General features: G+C 39.2%; 1 protein-coding gene across 1 annotated transcript in view; it reads left to right on the top strand.

The window, feature by feature from the left end:
• The window catches only part of PLCXD3 (phosphatidylinositol specific phospholipase C X domain containing 3), a 167937-nt gene that overhangs the window by 99556 nt on the left and 48712 nt on the right, over positions 1–19669 (top strand). Inside the window, exon 2 of the mRNA XM_041750240.1 lies at positions 7143–7851. Within this exon, the coding sequence (XP_041606174.1) occupies positions 7143–7851 (709 nt within the window). The remainder of the gene's footprint in view (positions 1–7142; positions 7852–19669) is intronic.

Raw genomic sequence — 19669 nt, 5'->3', positions numbered from 1 at the left:
AGATGACTGATATGAGTGGCAATAGTGATGGTCTGATCACAGTGGATGAGAGATGGAACTGAAGTTAGGGAGAGAGAGCCAGGCTGCATAGACTAATTTCCTGAGAAATTTGAGACGAGATGTAAAGAAAAATGGGCTAAGCTATAAAACTGATTATTAGAAGTAGTTATTTCACCTTTGCAGCATATCCCATTTGAACAATTTTGACCCATTGACTTCAAATAGTTTTATATTAATAAAACCGGGTGCAGTCGTTGACACAGAATTATAAGGCATAGGGTTGGTTTGTTGTTTTTTTTGTTCTTTTTAGGAAGCTTACAGTCTGCTTATCATGTGTGCATATATGTGTGTGTGGAGAGAGGAGGGTTTGCAGGCAGAGAGCCAGATACAAAGAGAAAATATTTAAAACATGGTAAGTGTTAGTAACAACATCCTATAAGTTCCTAGTTGATGAGAGGGGACTGCATTCAGGAGAAGGGAAGGCCACCATCAATGAAAAAACTTCTTCACCACAGATAAGGGAATACACATGGGTCATTAAAGAAGACTAGGATTAAGAATTTCATAAAGCAGGGGCACCTGGGTAGCTCAGTTGGTTAAGCAGCTACCTTCTGCTCAGGTCATGATCTCAGGGTCCTGGAATGGAGCCCTGCATTGGGCTCCCGGCTCAGTGAGGAGTCTGCTTCTTCCTCTCTCTTTGCACCCACCCCCTGGCTTGTGTATGACTGCTCTTTCTCTTTCTCTCAAATAAAATCTTAAAAAAAAAAAAAAAAGGAATTTCATAAAGGGAAGACAAGAGGGTAAACTTCACTCCAGAGCTGCATCTCTTCCTATGGAAGGTAGAAATTGTGCCACCTGCCTATCTCTACCCTAGAAAAGGGCCTCAAAAACCCTTTCAGTTCCTCACCCATCAATTTTCTTTTGGTTCACAGGTGGAGGGTACCTATGCTTCCCTGTTTCTGGGGTGTTGGCCCTATTATCATAAAAGCTATCAAAGTATCAAATATGCTAGAAACCTGCCACCAGACAGCAAGAGTCTTAAAAACCTCAGCACTGTGCCAAAGGACAGGAATGAAACAGGCAGGGAGAGGGAAGCATGGCACTCCACACGTCAACTCGTAAGCAAGCTCAGTACTCTGCAGAGCAAGGAAGGGAGCAGTTCTGATTTTGATGGAGTCAGAACCTGAATTCCGAGGTCAACATAGAGATATTGGAATCATACAGGCATGGGCACGTCAGGCCCTGGCCTACTAGGCCTTTTATTCAGAAGGTTCACAGATGAAATTGACTTAATACATTCTCTTTGATGTTTATTAAACCCATAGTTTTGTAGAATTTGAAATGGAACTGTAGCCAAATCAAGAGATCAACCAGAAGTTCATCCCAAAGAACTTTTATAGATAATACTGGAAAGATACTGAATGAAAGAGGGTCAGTATCTAGTCTAAGTGCACAGCAGAATATAAATATTTAGTTGCTATTTAGAGCAACAAAGAATGGGGTAAATTTGATTGCTCAATATTGGCTAAAATCTTAGACAAATGGTAGATAAGAATCTTGTTTTCCAAAAACTATTTACAAACCTAAATCCTACAACTTAAATCATTTCCCTTCCTGTCCTCCCTCCCATGTGAGCTTGCACAGCCATCCCAAGTGTATTAATCTAGGTGATGTTTTCTGGGTCACAAGTGAATCTGTTTTGTGGCTAGATATCCCGCCACAAGAAAATAACAGTAATTTAAGGTTTATAGTCCTTATAGGGAACTTTTGTGAACAAGGTTTCATTTATTCTTTATAAAAATCCTGTGAAGTAGGTATGCAGAGTATTTTAATTGAGCAAATTGGGTAACCCAAAGCAAATTGGGTAACAACCTGATGATCCACCGGTATTAAATTGTGCGTTAGTCATCAAGCTTGAGTTTGAGGCTCGTCTCCCAACACCCATTTCAGTGCTGCTTTCAGTGTACTGCATTACTCAATTTAATCTGAAGGCCAGACTACACCAGACTGAAATCAAGGTGTTGGCCAAGGCTGTAATCTCATCATCTGAGGCTGAGGCTCCTCTTGCAGGTTTGCTGCTTATTGGCAGGATCTAGTTCCTTGAGTTGTGGTGCTGTGGTCGTTAGGCTCCTAGAATCTGCCCACTATTCCACAGACTTGGAAGGACAACTTTTCCTCTCCCAGCTTGGGTCCTGTGATCAGCAGTCTGCAAATTAATTGATGATAGATTAACGGGAGAAAAAATGAGGTTTATTGATGCGTGCACAGTGTACATGCAGGATCACTCGGACATGAGTATCTCACTGAATAACCAGGAAGAAAAGGCTTGTATGTTAAATTTAGTCAAAAGGAGGCAGGTAGGGCTTCATGGGAGAGCACGGAAGGTTATATTGGGCTTTTTAAATCTAATGAGTAGGTGAGTTTATACTTCCTGGTGCTAAGGGTCAGTATTTTCCCAATTAAGAAACTCTCTGGGAGTGAAGTCAATGGCAGCTGTATTTTTAGAAGCTCTGCTTAAATTTATTTTTATTTTTTTATTTTTTATTTTTATTTTTTTTTGCTCTGCTTAAATTTAGATGAATGTTTCTTTTTTTGTGGTTCCTGATGGTTCAGATGTTTTCACCTTAAAGGAATTTTCTTTTTTTGAAAGGAATATTCATACTACTTTAGTATTAATCCCTTCAAATACCATACAGTCCTCTCTATGACATTGCATTTTGCCTGTTGTCTCTTTTATGGGTTTACGGGTCAGTCCCCCTCAGAATAGGATAATCTCTCTTTAGTTAACTCAAAGCCAACTGATTAGAGACCTTAATTACATCTGGGGAGGGGGGGAATTCCTTTCTGTATACTAGAACATAATCATGAGAATGCTATCCCATCATACTCCCCACACTCAAGGGGAGAGGAATTATACAGGGCATCTGTACTCAGGGTGTGGATGCTTCGAGACTATCTTAGAATTTTTCCTACCACATCACACAATAGGTTGAGAAACTAAGTCCAGTGCTACCAGAGACCATAAAATTAGATTATCACACATATTTCTTACACTTTTGAGTTAATAAAATGGATGTTGCATGCTAGTTGGTTAGGCCAGATGACATCTAACCCCTAAGATCATCCACGACAGTACACAGAATGGAATAACTCTGTTTGTACATTCAAGAAGACCCTTTAAACTAATTTTTTTTCTTTCATTCTTTTACCTGATGCATTATTCTCAAGTATAGAAAGATGCATGAACATTTTTTTTTTTTCGAGGAAGCATACATAAGCAGGGTTAGGGGCATAGGGAGAAAGAGAGAATCCCAAGCAGGCTCCATGCTCAGTGTGGAGCCTGACATGGGGCTTGATCCCATGACCCTGAGACCATGACCTAAGCCGAAACCAAAAGTTGGATGCTTAACTGACTGAGCCACCCAGATGCCCCTGCACATAAACATTTTTAATTAATTTATTTTCATTAAAATTTCAAGTTCTTATTTATTTATTTATTTTGAACACAATGTTACATTGGTTTCAGGTGTGCAACATAGTGACTTAACTCTGTATGTTATGCTACGCTCACCACATATGTAGTAAATTCCAAGTTCTTATATTAGGCAATTGGGTCTATAGACCTCAAATCCCTTTGTTAATACAAAAGTTGTTATAGCATGTATTAACTGCTGCTGTATAACAAATTATCCAAAAACTAAAATAACACACAGTTTCTATGGGTCAGAAATCCAGGCAAGACTTAATTGGATTCTTTGCTTCAGGGTCCCTTACAAGGCTACAAATCAAGATCCTTCTGGGGCAGGATGCACTTCCAAGCTTACCCACTAGCCATTGACAGGATTCAGATCCTTGAGGGCTGTTAGATTGAAGGCCTGGTTTCCTAGCTTGCTGTTGGCTAGAGGCCATTCCCAATTATTTGTCACATGGGCTTCTCCAACATGGCATTTTGCTTCATCAATGTCAGTATGGAGAGAGTAGCAAGATGGAAGTCACAGTCTTTGTAATCTAATCTGAGAAGTGGTATCCCATCATGTTTTTGTTATTAATTTGTTAGAAACAAGTCACCTGATTGGGCCCATACTGGAGGACTGTGGGAAGGGGCAATGAATGCCAGAGGGCAGGGAGTGTTGGAGTCTATTTTAGAAGCATTCCTCAATGAAGGAATGATTTAGCGGACTGAGGAGAAACTAATAAAAAGTGCTGGTTTCAGAGAAATGGAAAAAAAATTACCTCTTCTGTTCCATTCACTTATTCAGAGCCAGAGCAAATGAACTTGAATGTGGGTTCATAATGGGAGTAGCCAACTCTTCTCTGAGTAGAGAAGGCAAATCAGACCCAAAATTGTGAGTCTAAGCTCAGAACCAGGGGAGCAACATTAAGTATCAAATTTGAGATAGGAGCTTGGGTTGTAGATAAGAGAACAATAAGAAGTGAGGAGCCCAGGAATACTGGGCCAATGTAGAAGCAAAATATCGGACCAGATAAGGCAGAAAGGTTGTAGATATAGCCAAGAACAAAGGCATAATGCTTAGCAGTCTTGTGGGCAGGGTTCTGATTTTAAAGAATTAGGGAAGGGCCAGACTTTTCCTCTGTTATTGAAAGGGCATAAAATACTGTTGTGTTTTTGTTTTAAGTTCAAACCAATAGAAAACTTAATGGCTTAGTGAAAACGTTGAGATTGGGGAGGAAGTACTATTCCAAATGAAATCAAAAGCCATGAAGATATTCCTTTTTTGGCCGACATTAGATTATGTTTTTTCTCCCCAAATGCAAAGATAGTGTTTTGTATTGATTGATGATTTAATTCTCCTCTCCAAATAATGTTTGCATCTGGTGCATCATTCTGCACCAAATGCTGTGCATGTACTTCAGAGTCATCTAGCTTAGAATAAATATTGGTGGGGGTATGAATGGTTTTTTCTTCTGACGGCTGTTTTTAATTTTTATTTTAACATTACCTTATTTTGATCTTATTTTCCTGAAATGTCAACAAATAATTTAATCTAGAGACTAAAATTATTTTATAGGCTTTTCAAAATTGGTAACTTTCCTAGGCTTTTTTATTTTTTTTTTAATTTGCCAGATAGCCACATGACAGAATGGTGAAACTAAATTCATATTGAGAGTAAAGAACCACTCATTTCTGGAAAAAGAAATCTAGTCATATTTGATTCCCTTTCTGCTTACTTTCAATTATGTCTTCTACTAGGTTATAGAGGTAACTGATTATTTTCCTCCATATTTTTTCACATGCCTTTAAGTCAACTTTAAATTTTTTTAAAAAATTTTATTAATTAACCCTTATTTTGAAGGCTTACTTATTCATTTGTACTTATCCTAATCCTAGAACATTTGATTATAGTTCTTCTTAAACTCATCTTTTTCTTTCTTTCTTTCAATATATTCTCTCTGTATATTGATCCACAGTACAGTTTGTTTAGCTTTTTCATTTATATTAGCAATTGGCTGAACAGCCACTAATAAATCAATATGCAGCAACTTAAATCCCTGTTAAAATTTGCCAATGCCAGATCCAAACTGCCAGTTCTGCTTATTCAGAAAGTGCTGACATTTTCTTCCCATACCATGTACTAAAGATAAATAGATCAGACAGTTCCAGATTAAATTAAACATGGCATTTCTGTATTTGGGGGTTACTTTTCATTGTTTAAAAAAAATCTAATAATTCTGAGGAGTTAGCTGTTCTAAATCTTAAAGGTTATCATTTTTAAGGTATTAAAGTATTTTTCAAAATATTTTCTCTAACAACTTACAGAAGTGTCTGAAGTTCATACTTCTGTGATTCCTCTGGGCTGTTTAATGCTTGACAGAGATAGATGTACAGGGAGAGAGATAGATTGATGTAGCTTTGGAATATAGACAAAGATAAATATTTGCTCCAAATAGCTTATCAGGCAAAGGCCCTGGGGTGATGGGTGATAAACATAAAGGGGAGTGTTGTGTGTCTTGGTTGGGAAGAGTATAAGAACTAGAACAAGATGTGTATTTTTTAGTTTCGAGAGAACTAATCAGGAGTGGGGCAACATGGCCTGAGGAAGCCTGAATAACGGATAGGAAGTGACGACATCTCCCCTTTGTAATGTGTAAAAATTCAGTGTACGTTAATTTCATTTTACCTGTTTTGGTAAGTTATGCCCAAGAGTTGAAGGAGACTTTGAAAAATCAAATTAAAACTGAAATCATTTTTGTTCATTGGGTCCAATAATATTTTAAATGGCCCTCTATACTTACAGGCAAATCATGCACATGTTCATTGCCACATTTCTGGAGTTCTGATATTTTTAACAGACTAATAATAATAATAATAATAATAACCATAATTAAATAGGTTGCCCTTGTTCTTCCTAGAAAGAAATTCTTTCAAATTTGGAAGCCATCTCCAAAGAGAGCTTTCACTGTTGAAAGGAAATATTTGTGAAGAAAATAGTCTAGTAGTTAATTTTTAAATGCTGTTAGTTTTGTTAACTTATAAGAAAAATTGTTTATTCGATATTTGAAAAGTACTTGACCTCATCTACCTTCATAGTTGCTCAAACACGGCATCAGGAATGATGTTAAATATATCAACATTGTACTGTCCTCTTGTTTATTTCTCCCTTCCTCTATAGGGACCTCTTGTGCTTTCCAAAGTATATGAGGTACCAGTTCATATGCTGATCATCTGCCCTTGAAAAAGTCTCCTTTATTCATTGAAACAAGCTCTCTACTGGTAAAATCAACTCACAGTGAAAGGAAAGAGCAAGATCATAGACAAAGTACTTGGGAACCAGTGAATTCCACTTTATGGATGGTCATTTATGCCATCTACATGGAAAGCCAATCCTAATGCATGCATTAAGTTCTTTGTTTACAGAAGTAAAATATGATCTTTTTTTATAATATAGATCAGAAGGGATTTTTTTAAATCATTTCAGAATCAGTTTGATCTGTTGAATGCCATGTGTACTACTTCGGCTATAATAAGGACCTACCTAAGACACAAGATCGAACTAAGTAAATGTTGCTTATCATTTTCTTTTGTTCATTTGTGGGAGAGATATGGACATTGTAAGGAGGAAAGAAATTGGGAAGAGCAAAGGACTGAATTGTAACCGCATTGTGCCTTGTTATTTTTCTAGGATCTCATGATTCCTTCAGCTTCTACATTGATGAAGCCTCACCCGTAGGGCCTGAACAACCAGAAACCGTCCAGAATTTTGTCTCTGTGTTTGGAACTGTAGCCAAAAAGCTGATGCGGAAATGGTTAGCCACTCAAACAATGAACTTTACTGGTCAGCTAGGAGCTGGGATCCGTTATTTTGATCTTCGAATTTCCACCAAGCCCAGAGACCCTGACAATGAACTTTACTTTGCTCATGGTTTGTTCAGTGCCAAAGTCAATGAAGGCCTTGAGGAGATTAATGCATTCCTCACAGATCACCATAAGGAGGTAGTATTCTTGGACTTCAACCATTTTTATGGGATGCAGAAATATCACCATGAAAAACTGGTCCAAATGCTGAAAGACATCTATGGAAACAAGATGTGCCCAGCAATTTTTGCCCAGGAAGTTAGCCTAACGTACCTGTGGGAGAAAGACTATCAAGTGCTAGTCTTCTACCACAGTCCAGTGGCTTTGGAAGTGCCCTTTCTCTGGCCTGGGCAGATGATGCCAGCACCCTGGGCCAACACCACAGACCCAGAAAAACTGATCCAGTTTCTTCAGGCATCCATCACTGAGAGAAGAAAGAAGGGCTCGTTTTTTATATCTCAGGTGGTGCTGACCCCAAAAGCTAGCACTGTGGTCAAAGGAGTGGCCAGTGGCCTCAGAGAAACTATCACAGAAAGGTAAGTGTCCTTAAGATATCAGAGAAAAAGCTTAAGGAATTTCACCTGAATCCATAGAGCCATTAACTGATAGACCTAAACTTTATACTTATGTATATTAGTTTCCTCGGGCTGCACACAGCATACCACAAACTGGGTACCTTAAAACAGAAGAAACTTACTGCCTCCCGGTTACAGAGGCTAGAAGTCTGAAATCAAGGTGTCAGCAAGGTCACCTCCTTCTGATGGCTTTGAGGGAGAATCTTTTCCATGGCTCCCCACTAACTCTGGTGACAGTTGACAATCCTGGGTATTCCTTGGCTTGTAGATGCATCATTCCAGTCTCTGCCTCCATCTTTACATGGTGTTCTCCCCATGTGTCTTTGTTTTCTCTTCTTATAAAGACACCAGTCATATTGGATTAGGGCCCACCCTAATGATATCATCTTAACTTAATTATGTCTGCAAGCACCCTACTTCCAAATGGGCCACAGTTATGGGTACAGGGGATTAAGACTTCAACTTTTTTCCTAGGACACAGATCAACATATAGAACCATGTGTTTTGACTCCATGTCCAGATATTTTTTCTTTTCTTTTTTTGTTTTGTTTTGTTTTATTTATTTATTTTTTTCAGATATCTTTTCATAGCACTCCTTTACACATTTGCATAGCGCCTTATAGATTACAAAGCCTTTTCTCTATTGTTCGCAATAGAGAATATATGTATTTTTTACCTAATTCTATTTGACCTGCACAACCCTGGGAAGTAGATATTGTCTTACAGATAAAAATTGAGGTTCAGAGAAGTGAAATGTTTTGCTTAAGGCCAGTTGGACTATGAACAAGGACACAAAGACCCAAATTCCATTCTTCTCAAGCTATGTTCTATTCCTTACACTATGCCGTAAGCAAGAATCACCTTCCAGAGTGTGGGTATTCCATGTGTCAAACCCAGCCATATATGTTGGAGTGGTGATTACTTGTGAGGTATATAATTTGAGCTCTTTCCCATGAGTGTGATACAATGTCTAGAATTGTATGCATTATTTATTCTTTTGAGTTGAAGTATTAAACAATGCAAATATTGTCTGAAGAGAAAATGTAACTCTTATCATATGTTTATCTTTAACTTTAATTGGTATTTTGAATTATGGTAAGGAGATAGAGCACACACGTTTTCCTCAAGGTCATTGTAGGGAAAGACCAGAAAGATGAGAAAAGATGAGATGAAATGGTATGGATGGCTTCATAGCACAGCATGTAGAGTACAGAATGGCAGGAGATAGGCTTGCAGTGAGACAGGAACACATTTGCAAGAAAGCCTTTAGCCAGGCTAAAGAAAGGATTTCATCTTGTGGGGAGCTAGTGGCATAGGAGCTTGACCAGATCTGCATTTTAGATAGATAAATGGTGTAGCATGGAGGCAGAGGATTGGAGAGAAGAGACAATGAAGAGGTGCTTGGAACGGTTTTGGCACAGTAACACAAACCAGAGAAAGGGAGAAAACACAGAAGGGAATGGTATGCCATAGCAAAAATTAGGATTATTTGATAACAATTTACCTGTGTGGTCTGAATGGAGAAAAGAGTTGGAGATAAAGTTTCCTCTTGAGAAGTAGAATGAATGATGCAGACATTTGTGGAATCAGGAAACAAAGGCACAGGGACTTAGAAGGTGGGGAAGCTATAGTCAGGTCTATGGATCCAGTAGATGTGTCCAACTGGTCACTGGGAATATAAGCCAACTCAAGTAGCAGTTATTGTCATTTTCTGGCAGTGAAAGCCACACGCCATTGGAGTTGAAGGGTTCCTCCCTACAGAGTTAAAATGATACTGATAATTTAAAAGTGATTTTTAGTATTGTCTGTAAGTACAAATATTCTGGCCTGGGATATCTTACCACAATGACATCTATATCATTTTAACCCCCTCCTCAAGTCTCCTGGCTGAAACTTCTCTTCCACCTCCTTCTTCTGGTATTTTTTTTTCATCTCTTTTCTTACCCTACCCCCACATTGTCTTGGAGATTCCATATTCTCCTTTAGATTATTATGCTAAATTATTCACCCCTCTTCTGGCCCTAAGGCTCAGTTAGTCCCATCAAAGTATTCATCAGACCAAGAAGGCTTTCTATTTAATAGGACCACATTCCACAAAAGGTCATTGTTTTGGTAAATAACTTATCACCTCTCTTACACCCTTAAAAGTGAGGGAGTTATAGTATATATATATATATAAATGTGTGTTCTCCACCATACGCCACAAAGGCCTCAGATTTTGAGGAATCCCTGAGAACCCATAGAAGTGGGGAAGAGACAGGAGGGGTCTGAGAATCAGCCAAGCCAAATATTCTTTATTCTCACTACATCTTTAACGAAGGAAGCTTCCATTTCTAAATTTTACACATTGGGCATTAAAGGACCCTTCCCATAGCCTTCCAGCTCTACCTTCTGTTGCCTAGTTCTATATTTAGGAAAAACACTTTTCCATATAATATTCCTGCTTTGGATTGGCCAAGAGCCATACCCAGACTTTACCTGTGTAGGAAATAGCCTTTGGGTAGTTGAGAAGAAAAATCTACTCGAGGAATAGATGACTTTCATTTTTCTCTCTTAAGGCATTTGAAGCAGCTAGGTCTTTGCACATTTTAAGCTGAACTGCTCTTTGGTTACTTATGCTATATAGTACAGTATTAGTAAAGTAGCATTTGTGGGTAAAAGATCAAATTAGATAGTGCTGAAAATTATATATCTACACAACCCTCTCAAAAGATTCACAATCTTTAGCATACAAAAGGCACTAACAAGCATTTTAGTGAAGAATCCTATTTAAATTGAACAAATGCAATATTGTGCAAGCACTTAATTTTTTTTTTTCAGATACCACTTATTAACAGCCCACGGAATTCATTTTGAAAAAGTGTCCTCAGTCATCTGCTCTAATTCAGAACTTTTTACTTGCTTCTGACTTACTTATCTGGAATAGTAGAATTGTGTCATTGAAAAGAGAAAGAGAAGTTGAGGGGGCACAGGGGTGGGAGGAAAAAATTTAAAAAGTTGAAGACACAATAGGTAGAATCAACATTTTTTTCTCTCTCTAGGATTATGCAAATTACTTGCAAATGATTTGCAAATATATCTGAACCTGGCCAGATGACAGAGTTTGCCCTCAGAAGTTCTAGAAAGACCTCCTTGTAAACAAATTGCAATGCCTATATTCTGCATATAGTGTTCGTGTGGAACTCGGGTTTTGTTTTGATTTGATTTGACATATTTCAGCCTTCTGAGTAAGGGTTATAGGAGAAGGTCATTGGATAGTGGTCCTTGGATAGTGCCTTGCAAAGGTAATTGACTTACCTCTGAAAGAGTGAAAGAACATTGGATTCCCCAAGGACCTATTGCTTCTCTTTCTCATCAAATGATAAAGCCCACAAAGACGACTTTCTACCATTTTCCTCTTGCTATGTGCACAAAGCTACTCATTCAGAAAGGCCTATATTAGCACCAAAAGATATAATGAACTCTCCTTTGCCACCAAAGGAGAAGTCACTAGGTGATTTTAAGACCTCTCTGGGCCTTAAGTATTTTTAACTGCAAAATTCGGAGTTTGAACTAGACTATCTCCAAGATACTTTCCAGTTCTAAAATCCTACAGTTCTAAGATCCTGTATTTGACTAGTTTCTCTATAATTTTTTTTATTATGCTTAATATTTGTGCTAACAAAACTGTGAGCACGTGCATTTAGAAAACAGTGTTTGAAGGTATGAGTGGATTTCAGGGAAACCAAAGCCAGCCTGGATTCAGGTAGTGTAGCTTTCAGTCTGGTCACTGGTTCCAAATACTGCAGATGCATTTTCCACGTTTCAGCAATGCCAAAAGACACAGATTTTTATTTCTTAAAGACCTATTTTTAATTTATTTCTCAAACACGAGCTTTTGCACCTCACCCCCACGGAATTCACACATTCTTAAAAAGAAGGTGTGCAACTTGAGTCGAGTCCTTTCCTAATTTGTGGAGGTTTATTAAATTATAGGTTTTGTTAGTTTAAAAAAAAAAATCAGACCACCTGTCAGAATATTCAAGGAACAATGCATCTTGGCAAGTCAATTGGTACTGAATTAATTTAGATAATGTTTATACAGGCCAACAATTTAGGTGATGAAAATGATGACTATCATCATCATCATCGTCATCATCATCATCTATTTTAAGTGTTCCATGTCTGTTTAATACAGTGCTAACTACCTGGCCCATTTTCTCTCATCATCACAGTCATTGCCTTAAGGATAAGGTTAGAATTTTCAGGGTGTAATGGGTTGTTGGTTGGTTGTTAATAAGCACCAATATGACCCAGCTGGGAAAATGTAGGCAATTAGATTTGTTGAGCCCACATCATGTGCCAGGCACGGTAGGAAGTGCTTTCTGTGAATCGTATCCATTTAATCCTCCCTCCAATAAGGTAGGTATTATTAGATCCATTAGAGATAAAGAACTGAGCCTCAGAAATGTCTAGTACCCTGCTTAAAATTCTTATATTAATTGAGCAAAATCAGGATTACTTTGGGGTTTGTTTGACCAAGTTCTATCCTTACTCCTGCAAACTAGGTAAAATTCACATTTCTTAGCAGTGGATACATATAACATATAATATGTTATCTGTCCTCTTGGAGGACAGAGTCAGGTTCAGAGGTCAAGTTTGCCACAGTTTGGGTGGGCAAGGCTACAGATGTGAAGTTGTGGCTCTTCCTCAATAAAACAAACCCAGGTAGAATGCTGTCATGGGGGCCCTTACGGAAGCACCACCGTGGAATAATAGAAAGGAAAGGAACTTAAAGGTGACTCAGCTTAATCCTCTAGCCTTGTGCCTACTGCTTATTGGACTATTTCCACTGAGTAAAGAAATGAGGCCAGAGGAATGCTAAATGATTGCCCAAAGTAACAGAGGCAACTGACAGCAAAGATGGGATTAGAATCCAGGTCTCTCAGTTTATAGGCTGAATTCTATCCTCTATACCTTCGGGAGGGGTGAGCACAGAGGATGGACAGGAAAACTGGAGAGGGCCAGAGGACATCAGGCCCTCTAGGCTTTGAACCACTAGGTTGATCCACATGTTGGATCAACATGGAAGGACAAGCTGGCTCTCAGTCTGCACTGCATGCAACATAACAAGGTGCCCTAGAACCTTGCCTGGAGGAGTCAGAGGTCAGGCCTGGAGATGGGCCATGGATTTTGTGCAGGGCTGGCCTTCCCTGGGCTCTCTTTCAACCTCACAAATACAACAAGCTCTAATATTGCCATCTAATGGGGACATACCCCAGTTCACAACCACACTTCAAACAGCACACCTGCTGCTCAATTTACCCTGTTACTGCCTGGACCCAGCAGGTCTGGGGAGTTGTTCATCTGCAGCACCAGTTCTCTTAAGGAGCTTTAGGGAACTCATGAAGGATGGAGATTCGCAATGGTTCAAAGGCAGCTCAGGGTGACATGAGAGCACCAGTCTCCATGAAGAGTAACTTTCTGGCTCTGCTCCCTGGGATGTGTCCCTAGATAAGTCAGTATACCAGTAGAACAGCTGATATTGGATCAGTCTGTTCAGTGAAGAGAAAGCCGCCTCCCCAGGTTACATATGCCTACAGAGAAAAAATATCAAGGACCTATGGCAAATTGGTATTAGAATAACCATTGTTTGTAAGATGCTTCTGTCATAAGATTTCATGTCTTCAATATGTACTTATTGGAGGCCTCATTTGTTCAACAGGTATTATTCTCAAATTCTAATTTAAGAAACTGAAGGTCAGAAAAACTGACCTTCAATTCAGAATCTAGGTCTTTTGAACCACTAGAAAGAGGAGCCTGGTTTGTAAATCAGAAGGAAGCTCCAGAAAGCAGCCTTTTCTGAGCACAAGGCTTGGCAAACAGAGCTGTATTTTTGGAGAGTTTGTCCAAATACAAGTTTCTGGGTGCTGCCCCACAGACTCTGATTCATGAGTCTGTGGCTCACAGTTTTAAATTTCTTTTTTCCCCCAAGATTTTATATACAAGTTAGTTAACATATAGTATAGTATTAGTTTCAGGAGTAGAATTTAGTGATTCATCACTTAGATATAAATACCCAGTGGTCATCACAAATGCCCTCCTAAATACCCATCCTCCCCCCCTCCCCCTCCAGAGCAAACCTCAGTTTGTTCTCTGTAGTCAAGAGTCTCTTATGGTATGCCTCCCTCTCTGTTTTCATTTTATTTAAGTTTTCTTTCTCTTCCCCTGTATTCATCTGTTTTATTTCTTAAATTCCACATGTGAGTGAGATCGTATAGCATTTGTCTTTCTTAGACTGAGTTACTTCGCTTAGCATAATACACTCAAGCACTATCCGCATCATTGCAAATGGCAAGATTTCATTCTTTTGATGGCTGAATAATATTCCATTGTCTGTATATATCACCTCTTCTTTATCCATTCACCAGTTGATGGACACTTGGGCTCTTTCCATAATCTGGCTATTGTGGACAACCCTGTTATGGGGGCACATGCATCCCAGCGTTTATAGGAGCACTATCAGAGTTTTAAATTTCTAATGGACTCCAAGTGGGCCCTTCTTTGAATAGCATTGCTCCTCTTGCCAGCAAGCTGCACCTCCACATCCCTCCCTCCCAGCAACAGATAAACTTAGTTTTTGGAAACCTGGAAAGGGTTAAGATTTATCAGTCCCCTTCCAAAATCAGGTTCAGGTAGTTCTTCCTTAAATCTAAGCCATGATCTCTCTACCCCCAGACCCTGCCAGATTTTTTCTATCACTAAAGCAGAGCTGCCCATCGCTGATTTCCAAAAGATGATTCTCTGCTCTTCTCTCTCGTGCTTCTTCTCTCCCATGTCACATAGCTCCATCCTAGGATTATTGTGCTGCAGGAGCATGAGCAAAGCTTTGGGGACTGAAGCCTTCCTTCCCCTGGGCTCAAAAGCACATACCTTTGCAAGAAGCCTTAGTAACTTTGAGACTCATGTCTTCTACCAAAACCAATTAATATTGAAGCACTTTGCAACCCAGTGGCCTCCTAGTCCTGATTTCAAACAGTAAAAAAGAAGATTCTGTAACAACTTCCAACCATGAGGCCATGTGACACGAGAGCAACTTCAGCCTGGGTCCTGCTGGGGTATGGCAGGAGGGAAGGCTGTCTGTTACTCTCTGTTTTAACAACTTTTGACCCAAGAACTTTTAAATAAGGAGTACACATAAAAGCTCTCTCTCTCCCTCATTCTGCTGGTGTTGTATGATTAAAGTACAGGTGAATACAGGCAGGCACCTTTCATTATTTGTGTCAGAACAGTCAAAGACGAGAGAGAATGCCAAGCTGTTGGGAAGTCAGATGCTCATTCAGTGCCTGATGAGGGTGTGTGTGTGTGTGTGTGTGTGTGTGTGTGTGTGAGAGAGAGAGAGAGAGAGAGAGAGAGAGAGAGAGGAAGGGAGCGTGAGTATGTGTAAGGGAGAGAGAGAGGGTGTATGTGTGCAGGTATATGTGTGTGTGTGAGAGAGAGAGGAAGTATGTGTAGGAGGCAGGGAGGAAAAATACATATACTTTTCTAAAAAGCGTGGCATAGGATAGAGGTTCACCCACTTTAGTCTCACTGGACCTCAGTTTCCTTCTGGGGAATTGCTGGAAAGATTGAGTTTATCATCTGAAAAGGAACTAGCCTAGTATGTAGTGGAACTCACAAAAAGCAGATTAAGTTGACGGTGGGCAGAGTAAAGAAGGAGGGTCCAGGCAGCAGGAGTGTTTAGTCAACAAGTTATGGCACAAAAATTTGTAGACCTCAGCCAGCAACTGGGGGGATAGGGAAGCTTATTTGGCATTTGAAATGGACCATATCATGTACTGTCAGTAGATGAGCCAGTAAGTGGTGTCAAAGTAAAGTACTTTACTCAAAGTAAAGCACCAGATCTGATCAGCACAGGGTACTGAGATACAAGGACAAGGACTTGAGGCCAGCTCTGCCTTCTTGCCCTGGGCACGCAGGGCTCCCAATGTGGAGCTCAAGTCTACTCTGCTGAAAGCTCATCTAAGGGAAACAGCTATACTTTGGAGAGACCTTATTTAAAACTGGGGGAAGAGGAAGCATTGCCAAATCACTAGACACAAATATATAGTTGAGCATGCTGAGCTTACTTGCTGCAGCAAAGGAGAACACGCACCATTGGGAATGATGAGACACCCCAGGGAGAGACTGTTGTTAGGAGGTACTTCTAAGCCCGATATATTTGGGGCTTAGGCTGAGTGGCTTGGGAGAGGGTTTAAGGAAGCAGAGGTCCCCTCTAGATTGGATGCTGTTAGAAAGCAAGGGTAATTTTATAAATGGTACCACCCTAAGTCTTGTCTCTAGGGCCAGAGTGAGGATAAACTATAATTGGTAAAAGAGTTGCAGTCACATTTATTTCAGTGTAGAGAGGTAGATGTTTGGTTACTTTATGGGTGATCTTGTTTTTGTGCTTAGACAAAATTACAAAGTATTTTTTTTTTACATCTCACTGCCTCATGAGCTTGAGTAACCTTGTCTGAGACTGGTATTCTGGGTGAGTAATATGGCCTAGTTATGAGTGTCAGGCCAGCTTCCTAACATCAGGGGTTGCTTTTAAATTTCTTTTCACCCTTTTCAGGTGCAATGCAAGGAAAAAAATATCACTTATTTCCATTTGCTTTGAAAGCCTCTGGTGTGAATTAGACTTTCCCCATGCTCTTTCTTTGTTGTTACTTTTCTCACTGAAACAAATGTGGGCTGTATCTATGCGGAAGCCCAGACCATTTTGATAATGAAGTCAATCAAAGAGTTGGTGATACCTTTGCTTGTCTACTGAAAACGCAAACTCTTCGCATTGAGCCATATTGACAACCAACTTGATATTCTTTCCCTGCAGTCTTAAGTTTCTGCCTGTCTCATTGGGCAAGGGTTGGAATCCCAGGTGGTAGATACCAAAGAGGTTGGGGGTGAGAAAGAAATGTGAGAACACAGCATTTTGAAAAGGGAATTGCTGGCTCTTTAATATTTGTGAACATTCCAACTTCCTTCCCAGAATTTCACAACTTATTCAGGGCACAAAGAGGCAGGAGGTGAGAGTCAACTGTCACATTTACAGTTGAACTATTTTCTTGCCCTTTTTTTTTTTTTTTTTTCTTGCCCTTTTTGGCAGGGGGAGGCATATTTGTCTTGGCCTTGTTTGGATGGGTCCCCCCCGAAGGCTTATTTGTGTTGACTATACATGGTAGATACAGCTTTGGGTGACTGATCTACTCATTACCAAGGGTACTCCAACAAGTATGAATGCTTATTTAAGTGAGATGTATAAGCTAAATCCTCTTTGTCAAAGGATAAAAGAATGAGTTGCTTTATCTGCACCCCACCTAACAAATTGTTACATAAATCTCAAATAACTTACCACTCTAGGCAATGACATTGCAGCTTTTAATCTATCACATTCAGTTGATAAAATATTTTCTTCCAGAATGTTTTTCAATACAAGAACAACAATTTAAAGAGCTGGAATTTTCTCAGACTCTCTGGCTTTGGCATTTCAGAAGAAAATACTACTTCCGTCAACTGCAGACTAAACTTGGCTTCATAGTATAGAGCACAAATCTTCTGGCTCTTGATCTGTATGTCTGAGATTGTAGCCTTGCTAATTAACTTATTTTAAAGTATTAAAAATAATTAGACAAGAATAGATAAAAACTTGCTTGTCATAATTAATTTTTTTTTTTTCAGAAATCACAAGTATGGCTTGCATTTTTGCTTTAAACTATTCCTTCCTCCCACCCCCTCATCACTTATTTCCCTGTGGTCTCAGCTGTTAAAAGAAAAGAAGCTTATGAGTTGTTTCTGGAGCTGTGACATCCTTTCTTGAAGGAGTGGTATGTGGCAGTGAGACAGTAATGTGTGATTTCATTAGTGAATGCTAAAAGCACAGGCTGCCCTTTAGAAATGTATGGGATATTTGGCCAATTCATGACTGAGTGAATTCACCATGTAGCTGCCTCTTATCTGTATACTAAGCAGAAAAGCTATTGCCAACATCACTTAGCTAAGGTTCGAAAATGAACCAGTCAGGAGAATAAGTAACACAATTACGAGTTACTCATGAATGTACATTTTTAAGATTTTTTTAATTCATTTTTGAAGAGTTTAATTTAGATAGCCTGTTTCTCCAAATAAAATAATTGTAAGAAGTAGTTTGTAGTGAGTCGATTGTGGGGAAACTTGGTTAGATCGTTCAGTCTAAGTTCAATCTGCTAACAGACACCATATGCTTATTTGGGGGAGGTATGATGAATCTATAGCTAAAGAATAACCTGGAAACTTAGTTTTTTTTTTTTTTTTTTTTTTTTTTGGAAACTTAGTTTTATTCCTGTCTTGGTTTTACATTTACTGGTTAGCTGTTGAAGGTTTATTTAATGAATTTGACTCTTACTGCCATTCATAAGCAGGTTGCCATGTGCATTACTACCTGGTTTGATAGAACAGAAGGAGAATTTCACACCTTTGTACATACACACATCATTGCGACTGTATGCTTACACTTTACCCATGTGTCTAAGCAGCCCCCAAACAGGATATGGCCAAGGACTCTTGTATCTGATCAAGACTGAGAGCCTCCTTAACGCCATAAACATGAATGGGGACATTTTGATGTCTCCATGACATGGGCTATGCAGATAAAGTCTTATTCAGTGGTCCACCATTTTCTGCTCCAACTAGCATCAGGTAGCCAGCTTTAGGTTGAAAACATGGTGTGTGTGTGTGTGTGTGTGTGTGTGTGTGTGTGTGTGTGTGTGTTGAACTGGTAAGAAAGACTCCCCCCTCCCCTTTTTTTAAAATTTTATTTATTCATGAGAGACACACAGAGAGAGAATCAGAGACATAGGCAGAGGGAGAAGCAGGCTCCATGCAGGGAGCCTGATGTGGGACTTGATCCCAGGACTCCAGGATCACTCCCTGAGCTGAAGGCAGATGCCCAACCGCTGAGCCACCCAGGTGTCCCTAAACCTTACATTTTCTTTAGTGTTTTTCTTGAGGTACTTCTTTGGCTGTTTAGTTAGGGAAAAAAAAAATTCCTGTCTCAACACTGCATAGCTTATATTTGTGATATTTTGAGGTTTTTCTCTGTCTATGACTCTTGCTAAAAATTCAAATAGAATATAGCTGTGGTAGGATAGAGAGCAGAAGGAAACAGTATAATCCACTTAGTGAATAGGATGTTTTTTATACTGTGGATTTAGAGAATTTTAATTCCTATTTTTCAGAGTGGACCAAAATAGTTTTTCCCAGAGTCTCAGCTCAAGAATTCATCTGTTCTTTGAATCAGCCAGTCACTCAACCAACAAGAACATATTAAGACCATGCTGTGGGCTTGGAGTACAGATAAAAGAGGCACGGTATAGTATTTTATAAATACTATAGTGCCTCCTGATCCTTGGATTACAGGGCAATCTTTTTGGAATTTGAGGTTTATATAAGAAGCAGAACTAGAGAATGGCACATGACAGAATTTGCAACTGAATACTGACATTTTGGCCTGTAGATTTCATATGCCATAGGAGCTCAAAAGAAGAAAAGATGACTAACGTGACTTACCTAATATCTCAGGACAATAATACACTAGCGTTTCCTGCCCTTTATCTTTCCCCAAAATATTATAATACACTTAAATATCAAAAGCATATCTACTTCCTTTACTCAAATGTGATCTACTTTTGCCAATCGTTGCCAGTACTCGTTGTCCAATCGTTGACCATTGACAATGGTAAAAAGCATCTTTTCTAAGGTAGAAAATTCTGCTTGGTTTTGG

This window comes from Vulpes lagopus, chromosome 3, assembly GCF_018345385.1.
Source record: "Vulpes lagopus strain Blue_001 chromosome 3, ASM1834538v1, whole genome shotgun sequence".
Taxonomy (NCBI): Eukaryota; Metazoa; Chordata; class Mammalia; order Carnivora; family Canidae; genus Vulpes; species Vulpes lagopus.
This window is presented reverse-complemented; position numbering and strand designations above follow the sequence as displayed.